The 19,957-nt window shown below is 37.9% G+C and overlaps 1 protein-coding gene across 3 annotated transcripts in view; it reads right to left on the bottom strand.

Moving 5' to 3' along the window:
- Positions 1 to 19,957, bottom strand: part of AP3B1 (adaptor related protein complex 3 subunit beta 1) — a 178,508-nt gene that overhangs the window by 127,321 nt on the left and 31,230 nt on the right. For all 3 annotated transcript variants that reach the window (XR_010069040.1, XM_063319823.1, XM_063319824.1), the window contains 3 exons: positions 19,544 to 19,704; positions 13,089 to 13,155; positions 3,202 to 3,381 (listed from right to left, as the gene is read on the bottom strand). Coding sequence is in view for 2 of the 3 variants with exons in the window: in XM_063319823.1 (XP_063175893.1) it covers positions 3,202 to 3,381; positions 13,089 to 13,155; positions 19,544 to 19,704 (408 nt within the window). In the remaining variant the exon portion in view is untranslated. The remainder of the gene's footprint in view (positions 1 to 3,201; positions 3,382 to 13,088; positions 13,156 to 19,543; positions 19,705 to 19,957) is intronic.

The following is a 19,957-nucleotide window of genomic DNA, read 5'->3' on the forward strand; positions in this document are numbered from 1 at the left end:
TCCTTGCAGAAACAGCAATGGCTGAACAGCTTGAAAATCAGCTCCTGAACTGCCAGACTACAACTCAATGCATCCATGGAAACCAACAGCAACTCTATTTTAAACACCTTCACGTCTTAGGCTGCAAGCTGTAATGGTTCAGGAGCTGTTTGCAAATAACTGACCAGTCCCAAAAACTCCTCTGACAAGAGCAGGACAAAACATTTAAGCTGGGATGCATTGCAGTGTTATCTGCCATCAAATATGTCACTTCCCAGAATACCGGTGAAATTGTTCTTCCCAGTTAGTCCCGAGCAGGTTTTTTTTCACTCCCAAATGAGTGTCTTGCTCTCATTGCAGTTAATACAGGTCAAAGCTGGATACAGTTCATAATGGAAAAAAGGTTATTCTGAAACTGCAATTCACGTGTAACTGCTTCAAAAACACCCTCTACGTACATCAAGACAAACAGGGTAAACCAAGGACATTCTTCCTCACGGTATTTACGATCAGAATTTTAAAAAAATCTACCCTTCAGAGAAGCAAAGACAGGGGTATATAACTTAGTATTTTTGGTTAATGGGTAATTCAATTAAAGTTTTGCAACAATTTTAAACATATTGCTCAAAAAAGGATTTTTCTCCATAGCTGGTACGCATTCTAATTTTTTTTAAGTTTCTAAATGCACAAGAAATCAGTTCAAAACATTACACCATTACTTGTTGGGAATAAGCTCAACTTGAACAAAAGCAGCATCCATTTCTCAAAAAGTAAGGTAAATTTTAGTGAATAAAAATGCAAATATGCATTTTAGCAGCCTTGAATTTATTAATCTGATAGGTTTAATTTCCATTTTCCTGCATCAGCTTTATTTATAAAGTGTCGTGCCCTATAAATATGCTGTTATTTTCTATAGTCAAGCACCCTCTTAACAAATCTTCTCATTAATATGTAAATTTAAAGTCAATCGGTCTTCTCCCTGACAGCGCCATGAATTCCTAGTGCACTGTATAATCGGCTTTGACTTGGCATCCACTATTTATCATCAAAGATGTCAGTTAGAAAAATTATGGAAAATGCACTGCAATTGATATGACTGCAATCTACTTTGTCAACACTTAATTGTTCCTCAAATCATACATTTACATATAAACAGCCTAAATAGTGATCCATAATGATGCAAATAAACTAAATTAAAAATCTCTTCTACTGCACAAGATGCCCTGTTGTATGATGAGTTCATTTAAGAACCTATTGACAAAGGCATGCTTTTCAACTAGCCCCAGAAAAAAATTCTGCTAATTTAATTGCCAAGTAGGTAGACAAACTAAATTTTGCACTGAACCTCATGAAAGTGGAAACGAAGTGTTATTAATACTATATCACTGATGACCAATTTTAGGTTGACACAGGCAGTATTGTTACACAAACCTTTCACATTCCTAGAGCAGAAGCCACAGTCACAATTATCATCCATCCACTTTCAGTAAAAAAAATACACTAGTCTTAAAGAAACCTAATCCCATCAAGACATCCAACAGGACACTTCCTTTGTCCAATCACAGACTAAAACTGACTTAAACCAATTGTGAAATTATAGCATTAGGCAGAGCAAATTACCAATTTTGATTCTTTCTAAAGGTCAGAGAGAAGAATGCAAGTTACTTTCTTTCAACAGGCAACATGTAATAAACACTCTGCCTCAAGGACATTAGGAAAACATATTACTTAAGTGACTCAGTATCCAAAAATTCTTTCCTCATTGTAAGCCATTTTCTGGAAAGATGTGCTCTTACAAACATTCTAATCTTCATCTGAAAGGAAAAAGGGTGTTCCAGAACCAACTGGTAGTGAAAAAATATGATTCTGCTTCAGGCATTTTTACTTTGTTTCTAGTTTTCTAATCATTATGACTCCTGCTTATTTAAGAAGTGAATATAATTACAAACTAAATCAGGCTGAAATTAGCTGTTTGTCCAAATACATCTCCTTATAATTATTTCCACATAATAAAGTATACATATATTAACACAGAATGTCAATGCATTTCAGTCTGATTCCCAGGCAAAGGGTATTAAAGGACAGAATTTGAAAGAACTCAGTGATAGCTGGTGCCATTCTGTATTCCAGTGCTGAAAAAAGAAACCTTTAAAAATTTGTTAATATGGTAATTATGAACCACAATCATCAGCCCCAAAATAATAACGCCTGAACAAAAGCGTTAAGACACATTAGCTGAGCTATAGCAGAACTACTTCAGTCTAAAGAAATACAAAGGAATAAAAAAAAATAATAAAGTGACAAAAGTTTCTCTAAGATTCTGAGATCACCTTATATTTATTACAAGTAGGTACCCCAAATGTCCTTTTATGCAATTGTACAAAGTCCATCTCCAACTACTGCTATAAAACAACATATGTACCAATGAATATGTACGAATTTAAGCATGAATTAAATGGCAAAACTTAACAGTAGTAACATCCCCAAGCCTGTAATAAAGGCAAACAACTGGAGTTGTGGAGCCATTTTATACAGTTCTTTCCAGAAAGTATTCTGTCTTTTAATTTAAATTGTTATTCAGAGTTAAATCCCAATTGAAACCAATATTAATAGCATCAATTTCTTGAGCTATTTTTTTGTTGTTAAGTTCTATTTTGAAGATCCCTCTTTATAAACTTTAAGTAAGAGTAAACTCAAATTTACATAAAATAAATGAAAATACCAAAACATTTTTTACATTGCACAGCTCAAAAACATATACTCAAGCCTCCACACAGTCCCTCAGCACATTAACAAAGCCTTGACAAGCAACATAATGTTCACTATGCTATGATACTGGGTATTCATATCTACAAAGAAAGTAGATTCTACCCAGTTTCAGGACAGAACAGCAAACCTTTCTAGCTTTGACTCACAAAAAATCTCTTAGAGCAAAGAGCCATGTCGCTCACAGAACCACAAAAAAGCACTCTCTCTGCTGCCCATGGGACGTGCCCAGGGTAAATCATAACAGGTTATAGCCTGGAATTAGAATTCTTATAGTCTGAAGAAGGGTGGATGCCTTGCATTAGCAAAGCCTTAGAGGGCTAAAACTTAGGCTTTTTTTTTTTTTTTTTTATTAAGTCTGCATAAAACTGCATCTTAAAGGACTAAGTATATCCAACAATGGAAATAATTCAGAATGTAAGCACACAATAGTAATTTAAAAAGTCAAACACTTACCTTCCATGGGCTTGCAAACTGCGTACGTGCATATCGAGTTAACATGTGGATTATAACAACTTGACCCCACTCTTCCACGTCAACCAACAAGTTACAGAGCTTTCGGTAGTTCTTGTGAATCAGATCAATTCTATCTGGACACACTTCCTCAAATGCCATCACAACGCTCCCAGCTACCAGCTAGAAAACAAAATGTAAACCAGAAGTTCAGTGTCCCTTCTACAGTTCAACCACAACTGAGAATCAGAATTAATATTAGCAATTCTCAGCAATTTCAAATTGTTTCTATTCAGTGAAAAGAAACAACAACAAAAAACCCTAAGCCCACAGAAATGGTATCTTATTTAAAATAGAATTGGGGTAAGTTTATTAGAATGGAGAAAACATTTGCTGTTTCTATTACATACATAAATCTTAGCTCCCAGCCCTGAAGACACAGTGCAATGTAAGCATGATTTTTTTTTCTTACACTTATAGTTTCCAAATAAATTATCAGAGAACTTGCAATTAACTCAGAAATAGCAGGAAACAACAAGAAGTATATAATACAGTGAAATGCCCGGCAAGGTCTGTTGGGATTCTCTTATCAACACTGGTGTGATCAAACTAAGGAGGAGCTGGGGTAAGTTTCCCAGCACTACTGGGATACAACTTCTCTCTCAATACGGCCAAATTAACTGTCATATGAGTTTTTATATTTAGAGTTTCATGAATACACTTTGCAAAAAAAGGCATGAAAAAAATCAGCAATACAATATGGAGACACATTAATACTTTTCTTCCAAGAACAGAAGCAGAATTTCTGCATGTTGTTCAGCACTTCCCTACCAGTTCCAAAATTGCAGGAATGGATCATTTATGCCCTGCTATGTCCTCACACGTCTTTTTGCCTTCCTAAGAAATAAATCTTTATATATACACAAAGATCCTTATACTGACGATGATTATAAAAATAGCTTTGTTTTCATGAGAAAAATAAATAGATTCTCAACATTCTAAGACTTCAAGGCTTACTGAAACCTTCCGATAAGGTATTTTCTTTTAAAAATAAAGAAAGGGAACATATATTGGGGTTCCTGTTAAAATTCTGGCAGCAGGTTACTTTAACTGTGGGAAAACTGCAAAAGCTGACCATGCATTATAAGGACATGTCATTGTGCGCCTGGAATTACTGTTCTTTCTCTTCTAATTGCTTTAATTAAGATTTGTTTTGTGTCAGAGTACATGCTAAGTCAAATAACTAAAATGATGAGACTTTACATGAAGCAGCTGATATGTATGCAGTTAGCATGCATGCAGTATAGCCTTCTGGCAGCAAATTAATGTCATATTCTATCTGAGCACTGGGGATCTGCATTTCAACCTCTAAAATTTCCCCAATGACTTAAAGTAAGCAATTAAATAGAAGTGCAGTTTATTGAAATGGTACTTTTTGAGAAATATTAAATACAATGATATTCATATGTTACATTTTTCTCCCTGTATTTGGCTGACATTTGGTTTATTAGTATGCGCCCAACATTACAATTGAAAGAAAACAGCTCAGAATACAGTCTTGCTATTATGCTAAACAAGTTTCAGGCTCTGTGGGGATTTTATGAATTACCAATAAGAATAAACGTGAAGTTGCATTTATTGTCTCCAGCCCCGTCCACATACTGGTAACTGCTGGTCCCAGCAAGTATACAACTCATTCCAGGAAGCAAAATTTGATTATTTCATAGAGCTAAATAAAACACACTTTACATCTAAAATTATTTGCTATTTTTTGCTGGATCACAAAACCAATAGATTTTTAATGTTGTTGTACCAAACTTTCTTCTTAATACCATGCTGCAGTAAGCTATTTTGTAATTAAAAACTACTATGAGATGATGCTTAGGTGTGGGTTCAAAGCTCAGCAGAAGACAGTGGTTAACACCAGACAAACCACTATCAGTCCTGAGTAGGTATTCAATTAGGTGAGATAAATTGACGATGGAAGACAGGAAGGGTAGGAAGAGTTCTATGTTAGAACTATCTTGCAGCAAAGCAATTTTATTAGGATGCAAAACTCTGAACTACAGTTAAGGCCAGCTTGCAGAGGACAGTGTGATGGATTCGAAGTTTTAGAAGAAAGGGATGACACTTTTAGACCACAGACTTTTTTTTACTCACTGTCCCATAGATTTTATTACAGATATTCTATTCCTTCACACTACAAGACAGTATAAGGTGTCTTGACAGGTTTGACATACAAAGGGAGAAAAGGGGCGGGGGGGGGGGAGAGAGAATGACACACAGATCGATTTATGACAATAAGAATAGTCACAGCTTAATATTTAAAAATACCCTTTTAGGTTCATAGGTGAAGGATAGCACAGATGCTGCTGCCTGACTGTAGTTCTGGAGTGGATACCCTTGCCTTTTACTGCTAGTAGTACTACACACACATTTTGCTGTATTTCTCTCTCATTTGGATATCTTATAGTTTGAAACTTTACATAAAATCAGACATACAACACTAGTTTAGATCTTTCAAGAAACTGAGGATATATCCTATGAACAACGCTGGCTTTTTAAAAGTTCAGTTCCTGTGAGTAAAACACAACAATTCAATACAATGAAATAGCTATACTGAAATACAGGAATTCTAAATAATTACTCATTTCAATTCATATCAGCCACCTACTCAAGTTTACAATGAGAATGTTGTCACCTGTGAATGCTTAAAAGATATTAATAAAAATTTGAACATACACTATGAAATGCAAGAGGTGCACTGGATGAACAAGCATTTTATTCCTGTGGCGAGTCCCTAGATTTACAAGTTAATACAGGAATTGCCATAGATCATGACACTATTTAAGATGATGCCCCTCTTCCCATTATTGCATTTTCCAAAATTAGGCTTTTCATTTGAAAGGGTAAAAAAAAGTGAGAGTGTAAGACAGATTGAAAATGCACTGGTAACAAGAGGATTTATATGAGAAAATTTCCTAATGCTTTCTTAATATGAGATTATTTTCTAGTTGACACTGCTTCCCACTATAGTATGATCCTACTATATATCTAAACATCAGAGGAGCAGCTAATAATCTTTGTTTATTAAATGCTCAACATTCCATAAAAATATTTGGAATTAAAACAAAATGATCCAATCAGAATATAAAACCAAAAAATATCGGTTTCCAAAAAACAGTCAGTTAATTTCCATCTCACTGTGTCAATAGTAGCTTTTTGTATAAGGAGAAAATATAAATCACTCCAACAAAACCAGCAATGAGTTCATCAAATTCAAATGCTGCTTTCCATTTATGTATTTTTTATATTAAAGCAATAAACATGGTTCATTTGTCTTCCACTGGTTGCCACGTTTTTCTGTGCTGTTGCTATGAACTTCAGCCATTAGCTGTGCTCCAAGGTAAACTACATGAACCATCAACAAAAGTGACACCCAATCTATGGAGTTCATATTTTCTCCAGATTATCTATGCTAGTTGACAAGCTGGTAATGAAAAAAATCACACTAAGCAAATGGTTCCTCTAATAACAATAAATTTTCTATAAAATTATGAAGGGTACAAAACGTTTCCTTGCATCTATTTTGTCATGAATTCTAATTAACGCTGTGAAAACCTGAGAGTGCTGGGTCATCACAAGAAGTGCATCGAGGTTTGATTGATAATACAGTGCAAGTTGGCCTACGCTGCCAAGATTCCTCTCTCTTAAATTAATGGCCACCCCACCTGCCCTAATCATACAGCCCAAATGATATTCCCCTTCTTATTTCAATTTTCTGGAGGCAAGGAAACTGGAAAAGATCAGTCATTTATCTTCTAATAGCTGGATAATAGATCTATCACAATAAAACATCTGCACGAACTCAGTAATATTTTTCCACAAAAGTGAAGCTTTCACCAACATTAAATCAATAAGTTAAGAAAACATTGTCTTACCCACACATTCGGCTTCTAAACTAAACCGTTAACTTATTAACAAAAGCCTACTGTTGAAAAGCAGACTCTAGCTTTCTTCCCCATCACCCCCGAATATACTGCTTCAGTTTAAAAGATCAAGATCTCCATTGCAAAGCCATCACCAATTCCTAGGATCATTTTTTAATCCAAGGGGTCTCAATTGACAAGAATCTGCGCTTGGCCTAGTACCATGCAGTATGCAAAAGAAATCTCAATACTCACACGTTTGTATAAAGTCTTTTCACCTCCAAAACAGAATTCATACTAAGTTGCACCTCTTGTATTTAGGAGTCAATTATAACACCACAACAGAATAATAAATTTAAGTATTAGAAGTAGTTTAATGTGATTAAAATATTCTCATTAAAGGAAAAAATATTATTTAAGCAAAGGCTAAAGGAAAATTTAACCTTTAGAAAAGAGTGTAAATCTTAATTAGCAATGAACAGGTTCTATGCAATAATCTAATTTACTGTCATTCTTCACACAAAACTTGCCTCTATCCCTTCCCATATTACTTCACAACAGATGTTTCTGGGGTCACAACAACAGGAGTACATACTTGGGAATCAATGAGCATCTGCACGTCAGGCCGACGTGTTTTGAAATTTTTCTCTAATATTCTTCTGCCTTAGAAAAGTTCAAAAGCAGCGCTGCACTCTGTATACTACCTGGTCCCAGAACAGGAGCTATAATAGCAACAGCTATGATATAGCACAAAATATAGGTGACCACATACTAACCCGGTTCTCTGGATGGGGATGAAAAAATTCATTTTAACATACAGCACATGCATTTATATTCCCACACAAACTTCATAAACCTTCCTTATAACAGGGGTATCTGCCCAAACAAAATAAAACCAGATCAAAGTTAAAGACAGAAATTTGGGCATTTTTAATATGCTCAGCATCCATACAACTACATCGCAGATACAGGTCTACATTCTTCATTTTCTTTTTAGATGCAGGTTTAGAAACACTTAGGGATGCTTTAGTTTGGACTGAGGAACGCAAGTCACAAGTTCTTTTTGCTTTGCAGGTTTGGACAATGGACATGGCTCCTTTTCAATATCAACATAGATTTCTTTTAACTGCTGTAACTCAGGTACCATTAATGAACTAGATTTTACACAATCAGATTTGTAAAATATACAGGCTACAAAACACAATGCAGTCCTACAGCCCTTCACAGTATGGCAAAAGCAATTTCAGCAACTGTCTGGTTTCAGTTCAGGTAGAGTTAACTTTTTTATTAGCAGCTGGTATAGCGCTATGTTTTGGATTTGGGATGAGAAATACTTTTAAGAGCGCACAGGTGTTTGTAGTTGTTGGGCAGTCAGGGCCTTTTCGCTCCTCACACCGCCCCGCCAGCGAGCAGGTTGTGGGTGCACAAGAAGTTGGGAGGGGACACAGCCGGGGCAGCTGACCCCACCTGACCACAGGGATATTCCATACCATGTGATGTCATGGTCTGCATATAAAGCTGGGGGAAGAAGGAAGTGGGGGACGTTTGGATTGATGGTGTTTGTCTTCCCAAGTAACCGTTATGTGTGATGGAGCCCTGCTTTCCTGGAGATGGCTGAACACCTGCCTGACGATGGGAAGCAGTGAATGAATTCCTTGTTTTGCTTTGCTTGCGCACGTGGCTTTGCTCCACCTATGAAACTGTCTTTATCTCAACCCACAAGTTTTCTCACTTTTACTTTTCTGATTCTCTCCCCAGTCCCAACTGGGGTGAGTGAGCGAGTGGCTGCGTGGTCCTATCTGCCAACTGGGGTTAAATCATGACAGCAACAAATCCCACCTTAAACCCTATGCCCCAAAGATAGATCATCACGCTTGTTAAGTGAATGGAAAAAAACAGAATTAGAGTGAAGTGATACAGAATCAACCAAAAAGAAGAAGGGAACTATTTTCCTCTAAAATACCCAATTATAATTTCACACATGACTATGTGACTAGCTGTATTACTTTCTGAGAAAATCATTTTAGCATAAAATACGCACATGCTTTTATCTTCCTTTCTACATAAAATCATGTCAACTGCTCGACTAGAATTACTAGAAAAATAAAAGAACAGGCATTCATGCTCTTGCACCTGCTTATCGAAGTCTGAGGTACTTTTTTCTGTAAAGCAAGTGTAAAAACATAACTAGGAGTTTCTTAAGTCTCTATAATAAAAATATTTGTAAACATCTTATCTGTTTAAAAATTAAATAACCTGGCAGAAAAATCAAAGCTTTGTTGATACACTCTAATTCCCAGTTAGCTGCCCTTCAGGGTATGTTAACGATGGTTTGCACTTGATAATTTTGCATCTTAGATTAACTGAGAGCTTGCCTTTTAATTGAATCTTCGTGTTAAGTCACTTAAGGAGTAGAGTGATCTTTCATTTATCTCACCAGAAATTTTAATGAAGTGCTGGGTTAAGGTTAAATCTCATCTTATTTTAAGTTTTGCTTACCTCAGCTTATATTAAAATTTACTACTGATTGAGACCTAAAAAATGAACACGTTTTGCGCAGTGTGATAAAATGCCTTAATTTTACTGTAGTAAAATTCCCATCTAGACAGTTTCTTGCTATTTCAAATGTAAAATGACTCTGGCTAATTTAAATACATTGTGCCTTTTCTGTGCAACATAAACTGCATTAATAATCCACAATAGCATGTTCTCTCTGAAAAAAAATTCCGGTTTACATAAATTTAGAGGGATCTACATTTAGAAGCTATTCGCTCCTGTTTTAATGTAGAGATTATTCAGCAAGTTTCAAAAACCGGGCTTGAGGTCAAATGGTTACAGAAAATAAACAAATTATGAGTAAAAATTTACTTTTTATTAAAGTCTCAAACATTTCTAAAATATGACTAAAACAAATGGAGCAAGAACAAAAAAAGCAAACAAAAAAACCACGTGGTGGATTTCCCACAAATCCACATGGTATATTTTCCCCACAACAATGCATTATGGTTTGTCTGAGAATTATCAGCCCTCAAGTACACAGAAATGCCAAAAGTAACCTGACATTTCCATCAAGGGAAAAAAAAGGTGGAGAACCACTGATATTCAACAATTCCCAAAGTCACTAAGATTCTCCCACTCTAATAAAGACGCTATTTAATGAAAACACCATCTCTTTCCCAATTAACCGATCTGCTAACATTAGATTAAAGCTATCAGGAAATGACAACTAATGTTGATGTAAGGGAACAGCTTCTGTGCAGTTAAATTGAAGGAATCTAAAGATTAGTGTCAAGTAAACATTTATGGTCTGAGTTCCACGTTATCAGCCTACAAATTCCAGGCCATCTGACTGTTAAACAGCCAAAGGAGGCTGCAAAAACCTGAGAAATACCACTAAATCAAACACACACACCTCATAAGACTATGATAAAATGCTGCTGTTCCACAGCTCAGACTCATTTCTAGAATTCCTGTGGCAACAAACCCAACTTAACTTTCTTCACAAAGACCACAAAATATTTTCTAAAAGCTTTTTTCTTTACGTACGTAGAAGGAGCTCTTTCATTTATACTAAGTATATGAAATTCAGCTTCCCTTAGATAACACAAAAAGGTGGATCGAATTAATACAAAATTCCCAAGAGGAGCTTAGATAAGACTTAAAAAGTAGCCAATCTAACGCTATATAGGCTACATACATACACATCTGTACATAAGGACCACCACTTATAAGCAGCTGCATCTCCTCCAATTTTAAAGCTAAAAGTAGCTATACGCACTCTGTTTCCTCCACTGTGAGCAAATTGCTATGTTCTCCAATTAGAGGCAAAGAATAAGCTTATTCAGATTGAAGTTATGTGCTAATAGAACAGTTGTGCACTATGTGCTTTCTGTTAGTAAATGTGGAGGCTTTTCTGGGAACATTCAGTGCAACTTGACAAAAGATAACTACTTAAGGTGAAGCTTCTCCATGTTAGACTGATCCTCGCAAAGCTAGCAAGGATTAAAGAGAGATCGATCACAACAAACTGTGGAGTCTGTTGGGGATGAAAGCGCACATATTAATACTTGGGTTTGATTCAGAGTCCTGAAAAGAGATTTGTACAGTTCCTTTTCAGAATAATAATTCTTCATATCACTTCCTGAAAGAGTAAAACTTCTGAAGCTGACACGTCTCAGCTCAGGCTGGATTCAGGTTTTGCTAGGGAACTGACCAAGAGGAATCAGAGGGAGTAGAAAGTTGCGTCAGTTAACCACACTATGTCTCCAAAGAGGTCCAGAAGACCCAGTTCTAGATCATCACTCTTAGCTTCTCGAATGTGCTGACAACATAGCATAACTTTGACTATTGCTTCAGCTGGTACCTTCATAAATACAGTGTCCATTTTTGAGTGACACAGAAGCACCAGAATTGTGGCACATACTAAGGAATAACCATTAATGCCCTTATAAGTAACTCCAGCATTAATGCCCTTATAAGTAACTCCAGCATTAATGCCCTTATAAGTAACTCCAGCATTAATGCCCTTATAAGTAACTCCAGCATTAATGCCCTTATAAGTAACTCCAGCATTAATGCCCTTATAAGTAACTCCAAGTGCCAGGGTCAGTGGACTGGGGAAAAAGATCCAAACCTACTCTATGCTTTTTTCCTCTAGTATTTTGTTAGAGTAAATGTGTAAATGACTAGTTGTTGCATAACTTGCCATTTACCACAAGCAATAAGAACTAGGAAACAGAGTGAAAACTCATGGATTTTCTTTTCCTGACATCAGCAATAAAAAGAAACAAAGATGGCTTCTCAGCCCTTTATGCCTCCACAGGTATACAGAATCTAATCTCACATTCACAGATTGCATGCACACCAAGAGCATGAACCACGAAAAGAAAATACACAAAGAACCACTGGGGGGCAACTCCACAGAAGCACAAAGGCCTCTAACAAATGAGTACAGGTCAAGCATAGATGCAGTCAGGAGAACTAACTAGCTGATTTACTGTCTGCTGAGCCATTAAGCTCTGACACTCTCCTTCAGTAACCCTTCAGTGGAAGTTGCAAGATGTCTTTTAGAGAGCAGCACCATTTATGTCCCGAACACCTCAACTGCGCTATGACAACAGACCATATTCCTATGTGTTACAAAAACACTTGACAAATAGGAGCCGAAGCAACACACTGTCTGGTACTTAGTAATACTTTAATCACACTCACTAAGTTAGTAATCTGAACACGAGCAAGAGAATATTTTAATTTGCAACTCTTTTTTCTATTTGAAGACTCCTTGCTCAATTACCTTTCTGGCTTAGACTTGCAAAACTTACTTGTAGGGCAGAGGAAGAAAAATAAAGTGTGTGATCATTTTGAGACATCCAGAAGTTCATGCAGAGGCAAGGCAAACAGGAGTATTACATTTACAGAAATTGTCCCAGGATGTCTGTTATACTTACCAGATTGGAAGTGCGGATATTTGCAAGAACAAACAAGCACACAGCAAGTATCGTTGTCTTATAGTTGTACACACTACAAGGCAGACTGATTTCAACAGGCATACCGTGCATCGTACAGAAGTAATTTATTCTTACAGTATCACAATCAAATTGAAATGACCTAGCTAATTTCCCAATGAAAAAGTGTTTATACATAGACACTTGTACACTGATTCACATAATTATATAACTTTCATTTTCAAAATTAAGTTGAAAGAAGCATGCATAAAAAGATGCTAACAAATCAGATGAAGAATACCCATGATACAAGTATAATTACTAGCCTTATTAAAGGAGGTGGTCACTATTACAGTCACAGTATAGTGCATAAATACACGATGATACTTCTATCTAAAAAAAAGAAAATAAAACCACATCAGCAAGAGTTAAGAAAGTGTATCATGTACTGCTGAATGACAGCCTCAGGAGTAAACTCTATCAATACATGCATACGTAATAGCATATTGTTTCTTACCGTACTTCGGTCCTTCAAAAGCTTTTCTATCACTTCAATTAACATTTCCTTTTGCTCTGGATCAAGACTAGAAGGAAAAATAGAAATTCTTTTAACTCATTTGGTCAGACATACCCAAATTTAAAAGATGTTAAGTTTGTTGACCTTTAGACACAAGCTGGGAACCAAGAGCATTGAAGAAACCACTTCCAGAAAAATCAAGTATTCCAAAGAACTGATTGTAAAAGAACTTGACTGAAAATAAAGTTAATAATGGAATACAGAACTGAATTGAAGGAGTATAAAATTAAATTATAAAGATTAACTTTATGTTACCACTTATATGTGTTCTATGAGAATCTTAATACTTAAACTCATAAAAATTTTAGGATTTAGGAAGGAAACATTAAGACAGGCAAACCCATTAGGGAGAACTTCACTAAGCTTCAGATGTTAAGTCACAAGGATCTCACTGTTTTTGTAGAAGAGAATTTCAGCATGAATGAATTGAGCAGTGAATGAACGTCAGGACAAAGCAGAATCAAACCTTCAAGTAAGTCACTTTGTTAACTTCACGCGTACCTATACAAAGTTGGTGTGAAAGCTGATGAAAAATAGACTGCTTGAAGTCCTACATAAATAGTAAAAGCAGAGAAAAAACAAGAGTTGCAAACAACAATATTTGTACTGTCCTTTTCATGTTCAAAGACCAGACAAAAATTTGCCAGAAACATCTATTATTGTCAAGCTTGCTTCTTAGGTAGGTAAGCACCAGCTTTTTATTCCAGCTGCTTCTTCATGGATCCATAGAGCATGGAAGAATTCAAAGGCAGAAGAAAATACAAAGAAAGCAGATACAAAGAGCCATACAGATGTGTAGTTCTATGCCTTTGAAAAGTAATTTCAACATGGATACAATTACAGATAAGTAGAGAAGTTTTTGGTCATTATTGTACGCTTCAGTTTTAATGCTGAGCGATGAAATGCCCTAATGCACAGTATATCCTTTCCAAGTACAGATTCATAAAGTGAGTATCTAACGGCATACTACTTTGCTAAAGTTCTAATACCTAGCAATACTAGAACATGATTAAACAAATAACACAACTTCATTAGAAGCCACCATCAGCATAAGCAAAGCAACAGCACATTGTTCCACAAGTACTTTTATGATTACATTTTGTTCCAACTTCTATTTTTGTCAAAAAAGATTTACTCGGGATCTTCTGCCAAGGACCAAAACCCTCAGAGGAGTAGCCAAAAGTCTTTCTAATAGGCTTTATTCTGAATTTTCAAAATTTGTATAAAATTTAAAAGCAGAAAGTACTTATTACTAAGAAACTTTGAAAAATACTAATTTTGTTACGCAATCAAGAAAATCTTCAGTAAGGGCTCTGATAACTGAGTTCATGTTCCTTCCCCTCCTCTTCCCTGATGTTTTAGATAAGGAAGGCAGCATTCTTGGAGAGAAAATAAAAGAACAGGCTAAAGAGCTCAGAGTGATCTGCTCCTGTTATGGTATCTACCAGCAACAGTAGAATCCATTACTGGTATTATCAAATACCAATAATGGAATCTATTAATATTAGTGATGGGCTTTTAAAAAGTCCTTTTCCAAATCTCACTGCAAGTAGGTGCAAGTACATGGTAGAGTTTGCTATTGATAGAAGATACTAATAGCTTTGAAATGCACTCTAAGTGAAATAAGCAAGAGGTCTGACATTTTCAATGATAAAATTACTCCAATGTACCTGGCAATGTTGATTGCATTGGGCACAAATGTTGCTGTTCACACTACGCCTGAAATCTTTTCTGTTTGATATGTAAGCTTCCTGCTGTTAGGATTGATTGAACCACTAATGAACAAGCTCTTCTAGGTCAGACATCCATCCAAACACCATGACACTAAATGCAAAGAAGATTGGAGTATCGAACCTCCATCCAGAAGTCTGACTGGAGCACTAACTGAACCACAGGATTATGAAACAGGTAGAGAAGTCATGGAAACCAAAAATCAAATGGAGAATACAGGCACTATTAGAATAAAGTATTACTTCTTGTTACTCAAATGCTCACAGAAGATGGAGTAATTAGATGTAGGAGAGCATATAAACAGTTGACTGATCTTCACATCAAAAATACACCCCCTCCAGAATTCTGATTTTGACCAACTTCAGAGACAGTCTTCCGAAATTACTTGCTCATTACATATAGTCCAAAAGAAAGCCTTGCCACCAGTACATGATCTGTATCGCTGAATTGTGGAGCTACCAGTCATGATCCTTGTTGAAACATCTGCTGAGACTGCCTGTTAAAGACTCTTATTTGCAGGCAAGGCAACTGGACCAGCCTGTGGACAGATTAATCTGATACCCTTTTCACCAGTTCCCAGTACTGCTGCTTCTTCAAGTGATCCAGAAAACTATACATTCTCCTGTTGGTCCTGCGGTAAACCAGTGTTACTAGATAACGGCATTTGTAAAAGGAAATTTTGAAAGTGTGACAATAAAAGTTCACATGCTTTCTATAAGCAGTTCCCAAATCCTGCTACAAAGGACACAATTGTTAGTTACAACTCCATTTACAAGTAACCATGAAGCTTATTGTAAGTGGTGGAATCTGCAGCTACAGCAGTTTGGAAACTTGCATTATGATGCCTAGAGTGTTTTCATGAAGTGAAAACTTGTGAAGGATGTCCCTCTAAAGCATTAAGGAAACCTTTACAGAATGTTAGTTTCATCAGTTTTCCTTTGCTTTGTGAGCTAGATGTCCATTTTACTACCAGTCTGGAATTCATGGAAACTAGAAGGGAGTGAGGCCAGTTTCTCCAGATTGTGCTGCTGTATTTTTTTCACCATAACACATACTTTTTTATGCTACTTGCAAGATTTCAGAATCTTGCCACTGACATTCTATAAGCATAGGATGCCATATGAACCCAGAGATAGGAAAAAGTACAAATTGTGTTTGAAGATGCAATCATATCTGGAGATTGGATGAAAGATGGATAAAAGGTCTTTTAGTAATCAAGTTAGATTTCAGCATCCAGTTTTCCAATCACCTCTTTAATCTGGACTAGTAAAATAAACTTTGCCTGTCATGAAGAGAAGAAATGGAAGCATCAATTTAAGTTAAAATTCCATGGAGTAGCCTGCTCTCCAGCTACTGCTGTGCCTTGCTGGCACTAACAGACCATTACTGACAAACTCCTCCAAATAGAATCATAGAATCTTCATGGTTGGAAAGGACCTTTGAGATCATTGAGTCCAACCAAACAACCTACAATCTCTGCCACTAGAGCATGCCCTGAAATGCCACATCTAGATGTTTCTTAAACACCTCTAGGGGCGGTGACTCAACCGCCTCCCTGGGCAGGCTGTTCCAGTGCCTGACCACTCTTTCAGTAAAGTAATTCTTCCTAATATCTAACCTAAACCTTCCCTGCCGCAACTTCAGACCATTTCCTCTGCTCCTGTCATTATTCACTTGGGAGAAGAGGCCAACGCCCACCTCTCTACAGCCTCCTTTCAGGTAGTTGTAGAGGGCAATGAGGTCTCCCCTCAGCCTCCTCTTCTCCAAACTAAACATGCCCAGCTCCCTCAGCCTCTCCTCATATGACCTGGTCTCCAGACCCCTCACCAGCCTGGGAGCTCTCCTCTGGACACGCTCCAGCACCTCAATGTCCCTCTTGTACAGAGGGGCCCAGAACTGAACACAGCACTCGAGGTGAGGCCTCACCAGTGCCGAGTACAGAGGCACCATCACTTCCCTGCTCCTGCTGGCCACGCTATTCCTGATACAAGCCAGGATGCCATTGGCCTTCTTGGCCACCTGGGCACACTGCTGGCTCATGTTAAGCTGGCCGTCCACCAGCACACCCAGGTCCTTTTCTGCCGGGCAGCTTTCCAGCCACTCTTCCCCAAGCCTGCAGCGTTGCTTGGGGTTGTTGTGACCGAAATGCAGGACCCGGCACTTGGCCTTATTAAACCTCATACAGTTGGCCTCGGCCCATCGATCCAGCCTGTCCAGGTCCCTCTGTAGAGCCTTCCCACCCTCAAGCAGATCAACAGTCCCACCTAGTTTGGTGTCATCTGCAAACTTACTGAGGGTGCACTCAATCAAGTTTTGATACTATCAGGAAATGAAAGGACGTTTTGTGTATGAAGAATAACTCAGGCCAAAAAGTCTTTTGTGCGCTGGAACCAGACGCTAACAAAAAATAAATCACTCAAATAGCAGGAAGGGACTTAAAATACATTCCCTCTTGTGTTACGTTACATGATAAAAGGCTTATCATAGAATCATAGAATCATAGGGTTGGAAGGGACCTCTGGAGATCATCTAGTCCAACCCCCCTGCCAGAGCAGGGTCACCTAGAGCAGGTTACACAGGAACACGTCCAGGTGGGTTTTGAATGTCTCCAGAGTTGGAGACTCCACCACCTCTCTGCACACAGAGGAGTACAGAGGTAGGGGAAACTCCAATAATATCCTGACCCAGCTACACCCGGGGCCATCACATGAGAGTACTCAGCACATTAAAGAAAAAAAATTTAAAAAATCAGCAGGAGGTAGGAGCCCCTGCCCAGGTTCTTCGGAAAGCTGACACAGAAAAGCCATCAGCCTTATGGTTCTAAAATGAACCTATCATGACTGACAGAGGCTCTCCAGAGCACCTTTCAGACATAGGGATGTTACTAGTTACAGGACTATGAGACTTAATATACTACCCCAGAAAGCGCATTTTGGGACTGTACAAGACGTACTATGGGATGTTTATGGGAGAAATGAAAGGCAGGGAAAGGGAGAGATCCAGATGATTTCAGGAGGAACAGTGTAGGAAAATAGAAGGATAAGTGCATAAAAGGAGCCAGTAGCATGTAAATACTTTGCTGCTCAGCATGCTTGTCTGGCCATGCTCTGCACCTGATACCACAGTCTGTTCTGTCTTCTCATCAAACTCTATTTTTAACTACTTTCCTGGGTGAGGCAGTCTCTATTCTGTGTGCACACATGATATGGAGGTCTAAGCTCCAGCAACTGGAGTCACACCATGGGTTGTAGAGATACGTATAACTGCAGTACCAGCAATGGGAGCAAGTATGTATGTCAGTGTGTGATTGCTAGAGATCAAGCCAGACTAGGTGGCTTAGGAAGCCAGGTATTGAAGTTGAGCTGCAGGTCAGGGCTGGACATATGTGTGTGTCTCTGAGTGAGACAGCTGGAGATTTTGGCTACCAGAGGGACCAGGGCACCCAGGCCAACTATTGGAGAGACTGTAAGGTCTGCAGGTTGACTGAGATAGCCATTTGTGTGCCTCATTCTCTCTGGTTCTTTCTCCTCTTCTCCACCCAGTGAGAGACAACTGGAGACAAAGGGATATAAGGGCCCGTTACTTCATAGTCTGAGCGTCTAAACCCAGCTCCTCTGAGATTCACAGTGTTTGAGTGAAACGGTAGGGGCATGTGTGTTTCTGATTGAGGGGTCTGTAACAGCAAGTGCAGTAGGTCTGCAAGCATTGTGCACTTCTGTGTGCCAGTGACTGGGGAGACTGGGAGTCCAAGGCCAACTACACGAAAGACTGAGCATTAAGGATTATTAGTGGGGGATCCAGATTGTACACATAAAGGTTCACTAATGGGCCTGCATGCCGATCAGCCAGTGAGTGCAACTAGATAATGCTGTTGATGCCGGTTTTGTCTGCATGAGTGCTATTTTCTGCCTGTACTGATCTGTACAGCTGGCTGTGTGCATGTGCATTGTACATGTGTGTGTATGTGCACATTAGAAATACATGCTCAGCCTCACTACTGCATGGTCTGAGGGGGCATGGAACTGCAGCAGCCTCAGGCTACCTGATTCGGAACCCCTAACACTTCTCACCCTCCTCTCTTTGGATAGGCGAAATAAAAAGGGAGCTAAGTAGTAGAATAAATGCCTGCCTTTGTTTCGGAAAGGTACAGGTTCTGTTGCCCTCACCTGTGTAAACCACTACCTACCTCTTCATAAGAGCTCTTCCACAACAAGAATTTCTGAAGAGGGAAGAGGAACATTTGGATTTGCATAGATAAAATTTCTACAACTTAGTATCCATTTGTCACCTGTAGTGCAAACTACAGCAAATGCCTTCAGGATGAAAGATACAGATGCTAAACACCGAAATTTTTAATTCTGAGAATACCCATCAAAATAGTTGCTACATAGATGACAACAACAGGTATACTAAAAACAAAAGATAGCATATCAGTTTCTGTTTGTATCTCTTCATAGTTATCCTTTGATTCTAGCAAACAAAAGACTGGCCTGAATTCCAGACAAATCAGTTGAGTCGTCGAGTGTCTCCACACCCTTTACACTTTTTAAGAAATGGATCTGATATATCTGAGACATGCCACTGCCCCCTCCCCCAGTAGTCCTAAAAAACATATACGACAACTATCTTAAAATTGCTTTTCAGTATTTGTCAGAATCACTTACCTGTACAGCTTTTGGATTGCATGAGCTGCATTCTTCCTCACATAAGGAGATAAATCAGAAGAGGCTTCCTTAATAGCAAGCATCATAATAGGAACAATAATTGGGACGCGGATACTGGATAAAACCCTTAAAGCACTTGCACGGATTAACTGATTAGGATCCTAAAGAATGGAAGGGAAGGGGAAAAATAAAATAAGATAGTGCAGAAACGCATCATTAAATTCTCTGCAGTGTTTACACTAATTAGTAACCACACATTTAAACACGTAGATCTATCTGAGTATCAGTCAGGCTTGCAAGCTAAGGCCACACTAATAAGAAAACATGCCAACCTTCACACAAAAAAGCTTTCAACAACCAAAAAATAGTAAAAGAAAGTAAGAAAGAAAACATTGAAACATTATGAAAATTTGG

Source organism: Chroicocephalus ridibundus, chromosome Z (genome assembly GCF_963924245.1).
Source record: "Chroicocephalus ridibundus chromosome Z, bChrRid1.1, whole genome shotgun sequence".
Taxonomy (NCBI): domain Eukaryota; kingdom Metazoa; phylum Chordata; class Aves; order Charadriiformes; family Laridae; genus Chroicocephalus; species Chroicocephalus ridibundus.